This window comes from Ursus arctos, unplaced genomic scaffold, assembly GCF_023065955.2.
Source record: "Ursus arctos isolate Adak ecotype North America unplaced genomic scaffold, UrsArc2.0 scaffold_1, whole genome shotgun sequence".
In the NCBI taxonomy this organism is placed as follows: domain Eukaryota; kingdom Metazoa; phylum Chordata; class Mammalia; order Carnivora; family Ursidae; genus Ursus; species Ursus arctos.
Genome location: NW_026622763.1, coordinates 39,459,253 through 39,477,829, shown reverse-complemented (window position 1 = coordinate 39,477,829; position 18,577 = coordinate 39,459,253). Strand labels below are relative to the sequence as shown.

At 41.3% G+C, this 18,577-nt stretch overlaps 1 protein-coding gene across 1 annotated transcript in view; it reads right to left on the bottom strand.

Annotated features, from left to right (window-relative positions):
• Positions 1 to 17,178, bottom strand: part of UPP2 (uridine phosphorylase 2) — a 38,771-nt gene extending 21,593 nt beyond the window's left edge. The window contains 2 exon segments of the mRNA XM_044380224.3: positions 13,545 to 13,641; positions 17,102 to 17,178. Coding sequence (XP_044236159.2) covers positions 13,545 to 13,641; positions 17,102 to 17,178 — 174 coding nt within the window.
• Between the last annotated feature and the right edge of the window lie 1,399 nt (positions 17,179 to 18,577).

Genomic DNA, 18,577 nt, shown 5'->3' with positions numbered 1-18,577 from the left:
GGTGACTCGTATCATTGTCCCGAGGTAGAAAACATGCAGAACCCTTCAGAGGGTTTGGTAAGGGTAAAATGGGATCAAATATGGCAGAGGACATTGCACAAATGGGGGTAACTTCTGAGTGTTCAACCAATGGCAACTACTATTTTTCACAGGATAAAGGAATTTCCTGGCCTTACTTTTGAGCTTGCTTATTGTTTCTGTATTTGCAGAACTTAGTACCAGTGAAGCTGGTTCAAATCCAGTAAGGAAAAGGCAGTTGGTGGTGCCTAACTGCTGTGGGCAGCATTAGGCAGAGGAGCAGAAGGAGTGCTGGTGAACTTCCTCCCAGCGATGAAGAATATCTGTCCAAGGAAATACCCAACTGAGGTTATAGTGTAGGCGCCCCATCCACAAATGATTTACTAGGACTATTGGGTGGTCTGAGTACATGACGCGTTCTGTTTTCATTTAACAATAATTCCTGTTCCACACTCATTTTCAAATATAGGATGTAATTATCCCTTTATCCAAGGTCTCTGCTTCTCTTACCCTCATTATTGTCTTTTCTGTGCCGTCTTATGGATTTCTCTGATGGGTCTAAGGTTGGTAATGAACTGCAATGCAAGTTAGCCATAAAGGCTGGGTAGCAAAGAGGGTAAGATTGTGGTCTAAGGTGAGTTCTTAAGTTATTATTGATCATTCATGACATTTTTTCCCTCTGTTGGTACGGATAGTTAGGACTTGGCTCAACATCTAAGTACAAAGAGGTCATTTTTGTTGTTGTTTTCTTTTTACAAAATACAGTAGTTTGAAAATAACTTCATTGTGTGGTGCCAGTGAATGTAAATTACAACTATTCAGATTGACCATAAAACCAAAACAGATGTTAGAATAGCTTGTGGTTTGAATTCTTCTTTGAACTATAGACACTGCTGTAATCAACAGGAATTTCTGAATGTTTCTGGAGACACAGAGATAATATGTATAGACAGAAACATTTTCATTCTTGAGGACTTACTCCTAACTCAGACTTACTAAATATCACCCCTAGACACAATTTCCAGTCTGGCTGCTTTAATGAGAAGTAAAATATGGCTGAAGACCACCAACCAACATTGACCTTAAGTGGCACTTTCTGTGTTTTATGTCCCAAACAAAATTATCATTTTCCCTGGTTTTATCAAAGAAGATAGAAATGCATCAGGAAGGAGTCCTTCTGAAGAATTACCAAAATATGTTATGGACTTTGAGTAATGACTGCCAGAATGAACTCACTTTCAAATTTATCCAATGTCCTAAAGGACTTAATTTTGCCATGTTTTCCATAGTGCATTAATCTGGTCCTATTTCTAGTCAGTTTGATAAAGACTGATTAGCTGTTCACCACAGCTATTTCCCTTCTTTCCAGGTACACGACTCAATTCAACTTTCCAGCCCCCTTTCCAGCTGGATGAAGCCATATGCCTGAATTTCAGCAACTAGCATATGAACACATTTGATGGGTGCCACTTCCAGTACTAGCCTATAGAAATCTCCCATGGGTGCTACAATAGAATGTCTTCTTCTGTCTGCTGGATGGGTGTTGACACCCACAGAAACTTCATAAGCCACTCCTTGAAGGTGATAGAACAAGATGGAAAGAGCCTGAGACCCTGAATCACCGGTTGGAGGAAAGCCACTTTATACTCAATGTGAGTAAGAAATAAACTTACATTGTGTTAGGCAACTAATATTTTTCAGCAGAAGCTAGCAAACCCTTTTAAATCTAGTAAACAAGGAAATGAAGGAAATAAGAATGATCATCAGAATCTTTAAGATTTAAATTTTACACACCCAGAGTTCTCCTTTCCTTTGTAGATAATACTATTAATAATGATTACCATCTCTATGAAGACAAGGCTGAATTTTCAGGCACTGATGGATTTTATCCTCTCTTCTTAGCTAGAACTGCTGCCCTGGGATTTGAGGGAGTCAAGAGATGGAACCTAGCATGCTCTCATTCAAAGATAAAAATGTGGCTGGAAGAAGGCAAGTTTCCGAGAAAAACTTCTGTATGTGTAAAACAGACTTTGCCAGCTGCCTCTAAAGAATCCTGCTATAGGTTAAACAGCCAGTTCTGATCATGTGGCACTACATTACCTGCTCCCCAGTCCCCCCCCCCCCCACACACATTTTTACCTTCTATCCATCAAAATGGCCCAATCAGTAAGAGTTGTTCTCTGGTGGAACCACATAGGTTCTAAACCAGAGCATGTTTTTATTTTTGTTTTTGTTTTACCCAAAAGAGAATCTACAGAAGAGGTCTATAAGCAAGTAGGTGTGAGTTTATAAGGTTGCACAGTGGTTACGACAGACAGAGTATGGGAATGAGTGCGAATGAAGATCTATTTGGGTAGAAAGGTTAAGGCCTGATTCCTGGGATTGTAACAAAGATGAGACAACTGTGTGTGTGTGTGAGAGAGAGAGAGAGAGAGAGCAAGAGAGCGGTGTGAGTGTTGTAATCTTCATGTCTAAGACAAAGCTTTCTATCCCAATGATTTCCCAGAAATTAACCTTTAGAATACCAAATTTTTCTTTCAAATAAAGACAGCGCCATCACGTTTTTTATCAGAGAAACTTGAGGTTTAATCCCACCTTTTTCCTTACTAGTTGTGTTATGCCTATTACAGGTGCCCTTGGAGAGATGGCAAGCAATTTAGCACCTACTATTAATGACCATAAAAAAATTTTTTTTCTTCCTCCCTCCCTGGCTCCCTTCCTTCTTCTTCCTTCATCTTCTTTTCTTCACCTTCTTTTTCTTCCTCTAGCTAACCTCTTCCTCTTCGTCCTCCCTTTCTTCAATACCCCCTCCCATTTAATGGACTATTCTCAGTTACTGTGACTCAAAGAATGTACCTGGTGTCGTGGGCAAGAAGCCTGGAAATGGGACTTGGGGGCACTGGGTCCAAGTTCTAGCTTTGCCCCTATATGGTGTGACTTATTTACCTCCTTTAACCTTTCAGAACAATTGCCTTGTTTTATGGAGGAAATTAATATCTGCTAAATCCACCTACAAGACCTAATATGAACACTTAGCAAGGTAGTGAATGTAAGAGCTTTGACTTTTGTTCCTTTCACTGCTAAAGAAGTGAACACAAGTCAGATGAACACTGCACACTTCTCACAGATCGTTCTCACGCAATTCTCACTTGTGTGAGCCCAGCATAACCTATAGACTTGTTGAAACCTGAGGCTGTGCTACACTTGAAACCAATGGACACTGCGTGTCAACTCTACTTCAATCAACAAAGAATTAAAATAATAACAATAAGAGAAAAGGAAAAAAAGAAAACTATGCAACTTGCGTGACTATGAATAAGGGCAGAGCTTTTGGAAAACAAAAGTTCTTTAAAAAATGTATTCCCTTGACCATTTCTGTGAATCATCCTAAGTAATGTGAAAAATCTTTAGGTACAAAAATATCCATTTGAGTGCTGTTTATAATAGAAAATACTTCAACATAAAAGTCCACAATAGGCTAGAGAATAGATGGCACAGCCACTTGACATCCATACGCACCTTATTGCAAAGAAAATGTCATAGTATGGGGAAATGTTAATGACAAAAAGTTAAGTGAAAAATGCAGAATACAAAGCTATATAATTCCAACTATTTTAAAATTTATTTATTAAAAAGGATTGGAAGAAAAGAAATTGTTGGTGTCTGTGTTTTGATAGGACTTTTTTTAATGTGTATTTTGTTCTTTTTTGTATTTTCTCAATTTTAAATAATGAACAAGAGTTGATTTTATAATTTAAAAATATACATATATGACAAAGTGAATACAGAAGTACAATTTTCCTAACAGTATTCCATAAACAATTTTTTCATAATATTTCTTATGAAATAATACAAATCTTAATAATATGAAATATTGGATAATGGTTACTGTCAAGAAGTGGAATAAGATAGTATTGTTAGTTTTGTTGAGTTATTTTCTGATTTAATAAAATGAGAATTAGTGAGGCGCAGGTCTGAATGTAGATATTAAACAGTGAACTGAATCATAATGAATGCTGAACACCCAGCAGTATTGTCAATAAAATTATATTTATCTCTAGGGACCAGAGCAGCCAAATAATCATGTTTGTACTCAATTTAGTTTGGGACACTTTATGTCTTGTTGGGGTGGAAACAATTGCTCATGATGTGTACATTCTAAATGGTTTCAGAGTATGAACATAGCTTGGGTTCCTATTGGGATTGCTGACATTTCTCCAGGTGAAAGTATAAACTTTATGTTAGGAAAATAATAAACAGCAGCAGAGGAAACTCAATTGTTTTTCCTAAAGTTAGAAATAGTTTTACCTCTACATCCTCAAGTATTGCTGGTAGGTTGCATGTTAATCTTATATCCATTCTATTAAGTAAACAATACTCGTAATCCAATTTCAAATGAGGCCGAAGCTTACAGAAGTTGAGAAACTCGTGCAAGATTATACAACCAGTGGATTATAGAAGAGTCATTTCTCCAGTTCTGTCTGGCCCTAGTGGTCATTTTCTTTCTTTGCATGGGGACTGTGTAATATAAGCTACTGGGCTCTGGAGTCAGACTGCCTGGGTTCTGGGATAAGTTACTTTATCTTGGTTCTTTAGTTTCCTCATCTGTAAAATAGGTAGAGTGAAAATAGTAACTGCTTTGCAAGATGCCCTAAGGCCTTAGATAATGTTTGTGACATACCTGATGTATAGGAAACAGAGACTAACGAGCTCTCATTATTACACCTCCCAACATGCAGAATTTGACAGATACCAGCTTCAAAGAGACTGACATGAAAAAGTAGGGTGTGGCAAAGTGTGTTCATTAAACCCTAACTCTTTTTCCTCTTGGGGGCATTGCTTGACCATATTCCCAACTTCCTTGACGTAAGTTGAGGCCATCTGACTGAGTTCTGGCCAATGGAATGTGGGGGGAAATGACACACCTACTTCTAGGCCTGGCTCCTAAAAACCAGTATCTCACTCAATCCCTTGCCTTCTGGTCAAATGCAGGAGATGGAAGGCCCTGGATCTCAAATGGCTGCAGAGTAGACACCTCCCTTTACTTCATCACTGCTTTAGATTGAGAAAGAAGCCACTGATTTTTTAATTTTATTTTATTTACTTGAGAGAGAGAGAGCCAGTGAACAGCGGGAGGAGCAGAGGGAGAGAGAATCTCAAGCAGACTCCGTGTTGAGTACAGAGCCCAACATGGGGCTCTATCCCATGACCCAGAAATCACAACCTGAGCCAAAAATCAAGAGTCAGATGCCTAACCAGCTGAGCCACCCAGGCGCCCCTGAAGCCACTGACATTTTAAACAGCATTAGCCTACCTGACCAATAAGAGGTTTTTAGTTTTGTCAACATACTTAGAAATGAATTTTGTCCCATTAGAAGATTTCAGTGAGAAATAAATGAAATGGATAATGGGGTAAAGCACAGAGCTGAATAGGAACCTGAGAGTTTGGATTTGGTTGTAACAGGGACAAAGAAAGAATGAATGGGTATATAGTTCTGGATAACAAGATTTAGAGCTTATCAAGAAAAGGAATGCTCAAGAAAAACATGAAGAAGACATGAGGCTAAAGAGCTTGGGGAAGGGGGAATAAGATGTTCAAAAACCACTACTGGCCTCTGACCTTCCCGCGAGCTGGCTGCAGCTTCCTCCTGGCTGGCCTCCAGGCAGACGGCTTATCATCTTGCCACTCAGGAAAGAGAGAATGTTGGAAGAAGACATGAAACTCCTTGGTCAGAGACAAAGGATTCCATCATTCATGGCACAAATTCTGTTAAGACCCTACTCCTAAATCGAAGTGGAAACTTGAAGTCTGAAAGCATCCTGGGTAATAGAGGAAAGCTTCCAGTAACTTGCTAAGGATTATTTCCCAAATAAAGTATCTGTACTCAAGTCCTTTCTCAAGCTTTTCTACAATTGAACCCAAAATACACCAGAGTCCAGAGAGGAGGAGTTAAGATGGTGGAGGAGTGGGGGACCCCTTTTTCAGCCGGTCCCCTGAGTCGAGCTGGATAGGTACCAGACCAGCCTGAACATCCACGGAATCAGCCTGAGACGCAGGAAGCTACATCTGGATCTCTACAAATGAACATCTCCAGCGCTGAGTATTGAGGTACGAAGCGGGGAGCCGTGAAACCCTGCACAGATATCAGAAGATAAACGGAAGGGGGAGGGAGCCGCCATGTTTGGGTGCTGGGAAGCGATAGCCACCTGCACGGGGGAGCAGGTGGACTCGTGGACTGGCACCCGCGAGAGAGCAGACTGAGACCGTGAGCCGGGAGCACATGCCACCAGACTGAAACGGAGCTCCGGTGTGCTCACTGGAACCAGACTGAGACCGGGAGCTCCGGAGCACGCGGGGTGGCTGGCGGTGCTACAAACTCAATGGACAGAGACGCGCCGGCCCTGGAAGTGAGGACTGGGATGCCGGGTGTGGGGTGCACATCCGGGACACTGCAGGGTTGAGCAGCACCAACAGAAACAGAGTTAAAGTGGCCAGAACATCAGTGGAGAACGGGCCGCGATCCCTCTGTTCTGAGACAGAGGCTAAGATTCGGCCACTGCTGCTCTGACTCTCAGAAGAGGCACAGCAAACCACCAGGGAAAGCCTCCAGAGAACAAAAGCCTGGAAATATGGGCTCACAGGGTGCCCATCCCCATCCCCCTTCGCAGGGGACAAGGAGACTCTACCCAAACAGGGTTGCCTGAGTATCGGTGCGGCAGGCCCCTCCCCCAGAAGGCAGGCTGAAAAATCAAGAAGCCCACATCCCTAAGATCCCTATAAAACAAGGGCACATAGCCTGGGTCCTGGTCAATAATTTGGGCTCTGAACAACCCACAACCTCTCCTCATCAGAATGACGAGAAGGAGAAATCCCCCCCAGCAAAGAAAAGACAATGAGTCTGTGGCCTCTGCCACAGAACTAATGGATATGGATATAACCAAATTATCAGAAATGGAATTCAGAGTAACAATGGTCAAGATGATGTGTAGACTTGAAAAAAGTATTAACGAAAATGTTAATGAGAATATAGAATCTCTAAGGGTGGAAATGAGAGCGAATCTGGCAGAAATTAAAAATTCTATGAGCCAAATGCAGTCAAAACTAGAGGCTCTGACGGCCACGATGAATGAGGCAGAAGAACGTATCAGCGAATTGGAGGATGGGTTGGTAGAAGAGAAAGCTAAAATAGAAACTGGGCTCAAAAAAATCCAATCTCAAGAATGTAGGTTACGGGAGATTACTGACTCAATGAAACGTTCCAGTGTCAGAATCATCGGCATCCCCGAGGGGGTGGAGTAAAACAGAGGTCTAGAAGAGATATTTGAACAAATTGTAGCTGAAAACTTCCCTAATCTAGCAAAAGAAACAAGCATTCGTGTCCAAGAGGCAGAGAGGACCCCTCCCAAGCTCAACCACAACAAACCTACGCCACGTCACATCATAGTGCAATTCACAAATATTAGATCCAAGGATACAGTATTGAAAGCGGCCAGGGCAAAGAAATGTCTCACGTACCAAGGCAAAGATATCAGAATTACATCAGACCTGTCTACACAGACCTGGAATGAGAGAAAGGGTTGGGGGGGAGCATTTTTAAAGCTCTTTCAGAGAAAAACATGCAGGCAAGGATCCTTTATCCAGAAAGGCTGTCATTCAGAATTGATGGAGAAATAAAGACCTTCCAGAATCGCCAGTCATTGACCAATTTCATAACCACGAAACCAGCCCTACAGGAGATATTAAGGGGGGTTCTATAAAAGTAAAAAAGCTCCAAGAGTGATACAGAACAGAAAGTCACAATCTAGGAAAACAAAGACTTTACTGGCAACATGGCATCATTAAAATCATATCTCTCAATAATCAGTCTCAATGTAAATGGCCTAAATGCTCCCATAAATGCCACAGGGTTGCAGATTGGATAAAAAGACACGACCCATCCATTTGCTGTCTACAAGAGACTCATTTTGAACCTAAAGATACATTCAGACTGAAAGTAAAGGGGTGGAATACCATCTTTCACGCCAATGGACATCAAAAGAAAGCTGGGGTAGCAATTCTCATACCAGACAGATTGGATTTTAAACTAAAGACTATAGTTAGAGACACAGAAGGGCACTATATTATTCTTAAAGGATGTATCCAACAAGTGGATATGACAATTATAAATATATATGCCCCCAACAGGGGAGCAGCAAGATACACAAGGCAACTCTTACCAGAATAAAGAGACATATAGATAAAAATACGTTAATAGTAGGGGACCTCAACACTCCACTATCAGAAATAGACAGAGCACCCATGCAGAAAATCGACAAAGAAACAAGGGCTTTGAATGCCATACTCAACGAGTTGGACCTCATAGATATATATAGAACACTACACCCCAGAACCAAAGAATACTCATTCTATTCTAATGCCCATGGAACATTCTCAAGAATAGACCATGTTCTGGGTCAGAAAACAGGTCTCAACCGATACCAAAAGATTGAAATTATTCCTGCATATTCTTAGACCACAATGCTTTGTAATTGGAACTCAACCAAATGGAAAAATTTGGAAGAAACTCAAACACTTGGAGACTAAGAACCAGGAATGATTCAATAAACCAGGAAATCAAAAATCAATTTAAACAATTTATGGAGACCAACGAGAATGAAAACACAACGGTCCAAAACCTATGGGATACTGCAAAGGCAGTCCTAAGGGGGAAATACATAGCCATCCAAGCCTCACTCAAAAGAACAGAAAAATCTAAAATGCAGTTTTTATATTCTCACCTCAAGAAGCTGGAACAGCAACAGAGGGACAGGCCTAATCCATGCACGAGGAAGCAGTTGACCAAGATTAGAGCAGAAATCAATGAATTAGAAACCAAGAGTACAGTAAAGCAGATCAACCTAACTAGAAGCTGGTTCTTTGAGAGAATTAATAAAATTGGCAGACCACTGGCAAGACTTATCCAAAAGAATAGAGAAAGGACCCAAATTAATAAAATTATGAATGAAAAAGGAGAGGTCACAACCAACACCAATGAAATTGGAAGGATTATTAGGAACTTTTATCAACAGCTTTATGCCAATAAATTAAGCAATCTGGAAGAGATGGAGGACTTCCTGGAAACCTATCAACTACCAAGACTGAAACAGGAAGAAATTGATTTTTTAAACAGGCCAATTAATTATGAAGAGATTGAAACAGTGATAAACAACCTTCCAAAAAACAAAACCCCAGGCCCGGATGGTTTTCCTGGGGAATTCTACCAAACATTCAAAGAAGAAATAATACCTATTCTCCTAAAGCTATTTCAAAAAATAGAAACAGAAGGAAAGCTACCTAACTCATTCTCTGAGGCCAATATTACCTTGATCCCCAAACCAGGCAAAGACCCCATCAAAAAGGAGAATTACAGACCGATTTTTCTAATGAATATGGACGCCAAAATCCTCAACAAGATCCTGGCTAATAGAATCCAACAGTACATTAAAAGGATTATCCATCATGACCAAGTGGGATTCATCCCTGCGATGCAAGGGTGGTTCAACATTCGCAAATCTATCAGTGTCTTAGATTTTATCCAGAAGGAAAAATTCAAAAATCATATGACTCTCTCAATAGATGCAGAAAAAGCATTTGACAAAATACAGCATCCTTTCCTGATTAAAACCCTTCAGAGTGTAGGGATAGAGGGTACATTCCTCAATCTCATAAAAACCATCTATGAAAAGCCTACAGCAAATATCATTCTCAATGGGGAAAAGCTGGAAGCCTTTCCCTTAAGATCAGGAACACGACAAGGATGCCCACTCTCGCCACTATTATTCAACATAGTACTAGAAGTCCTTGCAACAGCAATCGGACAACAAAACGGGATAAAAGGTATCCAAATCGGCAAAGAAGAAGTCAAACTGTCTCTTCACAGATGACATGATACTCTATATGGAAAACCCAAAAGAATCCACTCCCAAACTATTAGAAGTTATAGAGCAATTCAGTAATGTGGCGGGATACAAAATCAATGCGCAGAAATCAGTTGCATTTCTATACACAAATAATGAGACTGAAGAAAGAGAAATTAGGGAATTCATCCCATCTACAATAGCACCAAAAACCATACGTTACCTTGGAATTAACTTAACCAGAGATGTAAAGGAACTATATTCTAGAAACTATAAATCACTCTTGAAAGACATTGAAGAAGACACAAAAAGATGGAAAAATATTCCATGCTCATAGATCGGAAGAATTAACATAGTTAAAATGTCCATGCTACTCAGAGCAATCTACACTTTCAATGCCATCCCGATCAAAATACCGATGACATTTTTCAAAGAATTGGAACAAATAGTCCTCAAATTTGTATGGAACCAGAAAAGGCCAAGGAACTGTTGAAAAGGAAAAGGAAAAACAAAGCTGGGGGCATCACAATGTCGGATTTCGAGCTGTACTACAAAGCTGTGATCACAAAGACAGCATGGTACTGGCACAAAAACAGACACACAGACCAATGGAACAGAATAGAGAACCCAGAAATGGACCCTTGGCTCTTTGGGCAACTAATCTTTGATAAAGCAGGAAAAAACATCCGGTGGAAAAAAGACAGTCTCTTCAATAAATGGTGCTGGGAAAAGTGAACAGCTACATGCAAAAGAATGAAACTTGACCACTCTCTCACACCATACACAAAGATAAACTCCAAATGGATGAAAGACCTCGATGTGAGACAGGAATCCATCAAAATCCTAGAGGAGAACATAGGCAGCAACCTCTACGACATCGGCCAAAGCAACCTTTTTCAAGACACATCTCCAAAGGCAAGAGAAACAAAAGATAAAATGAACTTATGGGCCTTCATCAAGATAAAAAGCTTCTGCACAGCCAAGGAAACAGTCAGAAAAAACTAAGAGGCAGCCCACGGAATGGGAGAATATATTTGCAATGATACTACAGATTAAAGACTGGTATCCAAGATCTATAAAAAACTTCTCAAACTCAAAACGTGAGAAACAAATAAATCATAAAATGGGCAGAAGATATGAACAGATACTTTTCTAATGATGACATACAAATGGCTAACAGACACATGAAAACATGTTCAAAATCATTAGCCATCAGGGAAATTCAAATCAAAACCACACTAAGATACTACCTTAAGCCAGTTAGAATGGCAAAAATTGACAAGGCAAGAAACAACAATTGCTGGAGAGGATGTGGAGAAAGGGGATCCCTCCTACATTGTTGGTGGGAATGCAGGTTGGTACAGCCACTCTGGAAAACAGTGTGGAGGTCCCTTAAAAAGTTAAAAATTGAGCTACCCTATGACCCAGCCATTGCACTACTGGGTATTTACCCCAAAGATACAGATGTAGTGAAGAGAAGGGCCACCCCAATGTTCATGGCAGCATTGTCCACAATAGCTAAATCGTGGAAGGAACTGAGATGCCCTTCAACAGATGACTGGATTAAGAAGTTGTGGTCCATACATACAATGGAATATTACTCAGCTATCAAAAAGAATGATTTCTCAACATTTGCTGCAGCACGGACGGCACTGGAGGAGATAATGCTAAGTGAAATAAGTCAAGCAGAGAAAGACAATTATCATATGGTTTCTCTCATCTATGGAACATAAGAACTAGGAAGATCGGTCGGAGAAGAAAGGGATAAAGAAAGGGGGGGTAATCAGAAGGGGGAATGAAGCATGAGAGACTATGGACTCTGAGAAACAAACTGAGGGCTTCAGAGGGGAGGCGGGTGGGGGAATGGGATGGGCTGGTGATGGGTAGTAAGGAGGGCACATATTGCATGGTGCACTGGGTGTTATACGCAACTAATGAATCATCGAACTTTACATCAAAAACCAGAGATGTACTGTATGGTGACTAACATAATGTAATAAAAAAACATTAAAAAAATAGAAGATTTAAGTGAGAAATAAATGAAATGGATAATGGGGTAAAGCACAGAGCTGAGTAGGAACCTGAGAGTTTCGAATTGCTTGTAACAGGGGCAAAGAAAGAATGAATGGGTATATAGTTCTGGATAACAGGATTTAGAGCTTATCAAGAAAAGCAATGCTCAAGAAAAACATGAAGAAGACATAAGGCTAAAGAGCTTGGGGAAGGGGGAATAAGATGTTCAAAAACCTCATTTTAGCAAACATGTGGCAGCATAATACAAAATTACTGTAATAAGCTAAGTGAAACTGAAAAGCAGAAGGTCAGAGAAGAAGGAAGACTTTTTAATGTAGAAACTACTTGTCCAGCAGCGTTCCTCCACCAGATCCCCAGGAGAGAATGGGGAAAAATTGCTAAGGAGCCAAAAGAAGACAGGCTCGCCAGGAAGAAAGGACTACACCCAGAGGCTTTGTAGCCATTCACAGTGCCAGCCCATCACTCCATCACCCAGCATGATTCAGTGGTTATCTGTTCACTTCCACTCATCCTGGGTGTGACATCCCAGCACACCCTGGCCACACCATCCATCCTAGCCATGCCAGTCCTCTAATCCTGCCTGCCATTACATGAGTACTGCATCCTGAACTGGCAGCCTGATGCTGCCATGGCAATTCTTCCATACACCCTGCTGAGGGGGCATTTCTCATTCCTGTCTCTCCATCTCAGCACCCTTCTTTGCCTCCTTCTTGGCTTTCCATAGGGTTCTGTGTATGTCTGTGTCTGCATGTGTGTGTGCATGTCACCTATGAGTCCCGTAGCCTCTTTCAGCTCTGTAGACCAGTGCTTCTCAAAGTTTAGCTGACATAAAAATCACTGGACTCTTCATGGGCTCCTCTTCCAGAAGTTCCGATTCAACAGGTTGGGGGTGTATGTGTCAGAATTTGCATTTCTGATAAGCTCCTTGTTGGTGCTGATTTTGCTGGTCCAAGCAGCATGCTTTGAGGAGCACTGCCATCGAGGACTCACTCCACCACCTGTGTTGAATCTATCTCCTTTCCTCCCCGGCAGCCACTGTCCCAGCCCAGGCCTCCTGCACAGCAGTGCCGGCTGGGCCACGAACCCTTCCTCTCTTGCAGTAAAACAATGCTAGCCACGTATGCAAGACAGTGAGCCGACTGCTACTATAGGAATGACCTTAATTCAATCTAATCCATATTTATGAAGCCCATCATCCGCAGCCTTTGGTTATTTCGGTAATAATTATGTAGTACTTTAATCATTAGCGATAACAAGTTTTCTTCCCCACACCGCAGTGGGTCAAGTCATCTTTGCCAAGAACCATCTGGGACTTCTTTGCTCTGCATTCCTCCCATTTCCCTCCACATACCTCAAAAAATCTTAACAAAAACCTGGTGTCTTTATGTATCTCCAATGATCCTCAACCTAATTACCAGAGAGCTTTTCAAAAAATGCTGGTTCTCAGGCCCCAATTAATTTAGACTCTGAAAGTACTTTTTTAAATCTTCCCAGATGGTCTGATGTGCAGCAAAAGTTAGGAACCCCTGCTTTAGGCCTTTGTTCCTGTAGCGTCCTTCCCCTTCCCTTCCATTTTGCATGTACTGGAACCCTACTTGTTCTTCAACTTCATATTCAGCTATCACCTCCTCCATGAAGGCTTTTCCAAGAATCTTTCCTCCCTGGTCAATATGGATTCCCCGCACTGCACTCCTAGAGCATTGATTTAGCATTTTACATGTTAATTTTCTGTTTCCCCAGAAAGATTGTGAATTCCCTCATGCAAGCTGTCTCATATATCTTTTTTTAATCCCTAAGGCTTAACAAATTCTATTTGTTGAATTAAATTTAACTGTTCAGGAAGTGGAACAGAAGTACTATTAACTTCCTCCTCAAAAACATTTAGGGTAACAGATTCTTAATTAGTTAGTGGATCATAGCTGGTTTCAAAAATAAAGCATTCCATGATGTTAGTGCGCTCTCCTGCTTCAGAACAAGCCTCAAAACCTCAAGGCAAAAGGACACCTCCTTTCTTCTCTTGGTGAAGGGCAAGAGGACATTTACCCATAGTCCCTTGTTAGACGAAGTGTGGTCAATGAAACAGCAGCAGCATCCGCATTGCCTGGGAAGCTTGTCAGAAACATAAAATCTCAGTCCCCACCCTACTGAATCAAAAGCTGATTTTAACTAACTCTAATGCCATTCCCATGCACGTTAAAGTTTGAGAAACACTGCCATCCATTTTCTCCTTCCAACTTCTTTTACACTTTGTTTTATTCTGCAAAACTGCTTTCACTATCGGGAGATTTTCCTTTGGAAAATCTGGAGATTTCCCAGTGGAATCTATAAATCATTATTCTATGAAAGAGTGTCATTCATCTTCTCCAGTGATTCTAAACTCCATCAACATTTCAGAGTCACCTGGGGTGCTTTAAAAGGTATTGATACCTTGGCCCTCACCCTTAGAAATTCTGATTCAGTTGGTCAAGGAGATATGGACCTTGGTATTTTTAAAATCACTGATCTACTCCACGTTTCCTCTTTCAAGAAGAAATTCTCAAACCAGCACAACCACTAATTTTATTCTTTAGTCTTCCCTGATATCTGCCCCAATGTCTGATAATTCCTTGGTCAGGAAATTTGAGGGAATGTCCATAGAAGATGTATATCCCAATGAGCTTATCAAGAAGCACTTCTAAGATGATCACTTTATCAACGACCACAGGAAAGACTAGTTTGGGCATCACACCAAATTCAACCCAGTATGAATCCGGCAATTGCAATACTTTGATCTTTCTAAAATATATTTTTACTGAATAGAATATCTTTCACTGTTTCCTCCTCAATCTTGTTTTGTATTTTCTTTTCTTTTCCTAAATCATGGATCAAAGGTGGGATTAAGAATAGTCTTTCAGCAAACCAGGAGAAGTTACACAGAATGGTCAGTATTACATGTTGGTAACCAAAGGAAAGGGCTTGTTGAGAAGTCTTTCATTTTACCCTTTCCTTCATCTTCATCATTTTTCCTTTCCCTCTCCTTGGCTTCCCTGAAGCAATGAACACATAAGAGGCTATCTCTGTTTGGGATGGGTAAGTGGAGCATTTGCTGAAATGCTGACATGATAAAGGCTCTAAGCAATGGGTTTCACACAACTCTCAGCAAATCAGAGGGAACTCACAAGAATTCCTTAAGCCTCATGAAGATTAATGCTCTATTATGTTCTGTGAACCTGGGGCAAGAATTGGAGCTAAATTTGCAGACAGCTTTGGCAGATTTATGTCTACCCCTGAGATGAATAACATACATGGTATTTTAGAAGTGAATTCTATGTAAAGTCCATCACAAAGCACATGAAATCACTTCATAATAGGCTGCAACACAGTTAAATCTCCCTTAGGCACTGGGAGGCTCCTTTAATTATTTCTTAGCTACAGCCCATGGTCCTGAAATTAAAGGTTGAATCCCAGGCTGAACTTTCAGTTTGTTCACTCACGCAGGTTGGTTAACGTTTTGCATGGTTTTTTGTGACTTTTTTTTTTTGGCCCCATTTTCTTTTCTTTTTTTTATTAATCGAAATATAATTGATACATTCCTCCACTTTCTTAGATGAACCAAATGCCACCAAGAACCAAGAAATGAAAATGCCATTGGGAAGAAAATGTGCATTGTTTTAATTTTGTTATGTATTATGAGCTGTGTTCAAATTGTATTGTCTCTAAAGTTAAGAAACTTACATAACTACAGAGGTCCATCTTATGAACATTTAATATAAAACCCAAAGAATATCCATCTCATCAGAACAAATGAAAAATCAAAATCACTCCTCCAACACACGTATTGCTGTCAGATCTTGTGGATTTATTGGGAGCAGGTAAATTTGAAGCCATACTTTTTGCTATATGGATAGTCAGTCTTAAGTTGATGTCAGGAAAGGAAAATATTGTGATTTGCTATGAAATTATAGATCAAATCACAGTAGTTCAGCTCCAAGTTAGAATGACACCTTCCTTTAAAACCTATGTTTTCTTCTAGAATTGCCAGTGGAAATTTCCCCTGAGCATTCTAAAGTCCCTTATCAATTCAAAAATACCCACCTTGACATGGCCTTTTGTTTCAGAATAGCACTTCCCCAAGAAGACAGGTTCTCTTTGAAGGTATGGCATCCCGTCTTCTTGACCAGGTTGGTTAGCTTGTTAACTGTTGACAAGTGAGCCTTCCTCTCACATCTGGTCTTGTTCCCAGTGTGGGTCTGGTATAGCACACTGACTGATACATTTTGAGACAACTGTACATGATTCGAGTCCTCCACTGATTCCCATAACAACTTCACTGGGTTATCTCAAAAATGTGTCCCCAAAATGTCCCAATTTCCAAACATTTCATTTTCTTACCCCACCCCTACCTCTCATCAACTTGGTCTCATTCTTTGTGATCAGAAGCGAGGAAAACATCCAAAGTCAGGACCTCGGAACACTTTTCGTCTGTACTTTGCCCATTCAAAATCACACAGAAGTTCTGATAATTAAACAAAATCTGTTTCCCAGGGACTCTTCATTTAGCTCAACCCTAGCTAAAATCCAACTGTCAGAGGCCAATCCAAGTAGAAAAATGAACTATAGTCTAATATTTTTCGAAAACAGAGTGTCTGTTAAGAAATCTATGAATTTCTGGGGCACCTGGGTGTCTCAGTGGGTTAAGCATCTGACTCTTAATTTCAGCTCAGGTCATGATCTCAGGTTGTGAGCTCAAGCTCTGCATCAGACTCCACACTGGGCATGGAGCCTCCTTCAGATTCTCTCCCTCCTTCTCCCTCTTCCCCTCCCCTGCCAGCTTGCATGCTCTCTCTCTCAAAAAAAGAAAGAAAAAGAAATCCATGAATTCACTACTTAGCAAAGCAAATTCACTGCTTATCAGTTTACACTTCTGCGATGGAAAATCTAAAAGACTTCAGAGGAACTTCGTCTTGATCCTTTTTTGGCCTCAGCGCTCACGGCAATCAGCTAAGTCCTATGCTGGTAAGAGCTTCAGGAACATTAGTCTCATCACTTTCAAGCAAATCAGAGCTCAAGGTGTTCATAAGCGCCCAAACAACAGCAAATACAAGGCACTGCATAATGCGAATGGATTTCTCTGTAAGAATGTGCATGACAGTCAATAGTCAAGAGTCCATACCCTTCCTGGGATCTCCATGTTGGAAGATACTCCTCTTCGTGGTGAGAGTCAGTCTGGACAAACTCCTCGAATTCCATGCCGGCCTCCTTTGGTCCATCTTGGCCAGCGAACAAAGCTCACAGAATGAGACAGAAAGAGGGCTAGAGAAGCAACATGCAGCCTAAATCTTGGTGCTGCCACCACCCAATAGATGTTTGTAACTTTGCTCGAAGTATTCAAAACTCCCTGAAGAAACCGATCTCAGTACAGGTGATGACAACTTGGAGGCAAAACAGGCCTGACCACACGTGTTGCGTCTGTGCCTTGGGACAGCTGTAGCTGTTTGCAGCTTACAACCATATGTGTGACTCTTCCCTCGTGACCCACGTGCAACGGCTCCACCTGCAGCTCTTTCCAACCACCACTGGTGGGTCGAAGCCGCAGCATGCCCACTTACAGCACGGAGTCCCGCGCTTTTATTTGGTATTCCATGCTGCATGTCACCATTTATTTTTAGGGTATAATGAGGAGGACCACCGAACTGCAGTCTGGCATTTACCTCTGACTCTGACAGGTGAAACTGTTAGCTAATTAGATAAGTGTTAGATAATTAATGACTCCTGTGAATTCATTAGACTAATTAACAAGTCTGTTTCCAGTGCAAATTCTGTCAGCCAATGGTCTCGATCATGAATAGTGCTGGGGAATGCCAGCAAAGATTGATGGACCCCATATAACAAGTCCCAGGACATTAAAGCAAGTGGTTATCATTTGGGTGAATTGCAGAATAGTTTTGTAGAATCTATGAGAGCGGAGTGCTGATTAATGCCTTCGGGCTCATCTTCAATTATTTCCCCTAGTTTTCAATCTTTTCAGACTCGATCCTACTCTTATGGTAGCTTGTTCCTGGATGGTTGTGTGTGTGTGTGTGTGTGTTTAACTGTAAAAGCCAGTCACCTGAATGGCCAAGGATAAAGCTTTCCTTTTTAGAAAGCATGTATACAGACTGCACAAGGCAAGCTCAGACCATCCCTGGGCATTGTGCGAGCAAAGGCCATGTGCCAGGTAGCGCTCGATGACCCAGCCCAGACTCGAGGTCAGTAGGGCCGCATCAGCTCTGCCAGATCCATGCTCAGACAAAACCCTTTCCTTCCCACCGTCTTTCTCCACAACACCAGGATTTTCATATCCTCACGCCCACGACCATGCTCTCTCTGGCTTAATTTTGCCCCTGCACCTTGAATACTGAAGAAAAGAAATCAGAGTCCTGGTGTACAATGGGATGATATTTGGGTCTCTCTCCATTTGGCACACTTTCTGCTTAACCTGTGAGAGGCAGCCATGTAGACATAGAACCATACCACCCCCGAAAACAGTGCTCCTCTCACTCTGGGGAGGGGCAGGGCTAGGAATGGGGGCTCCTGGAACCTTGCTGTAAGAGGGGGGCGTCCGCCTCATGCCAGGCCCTGTGCTAAATTCTGAGCACACAAAGAGGAT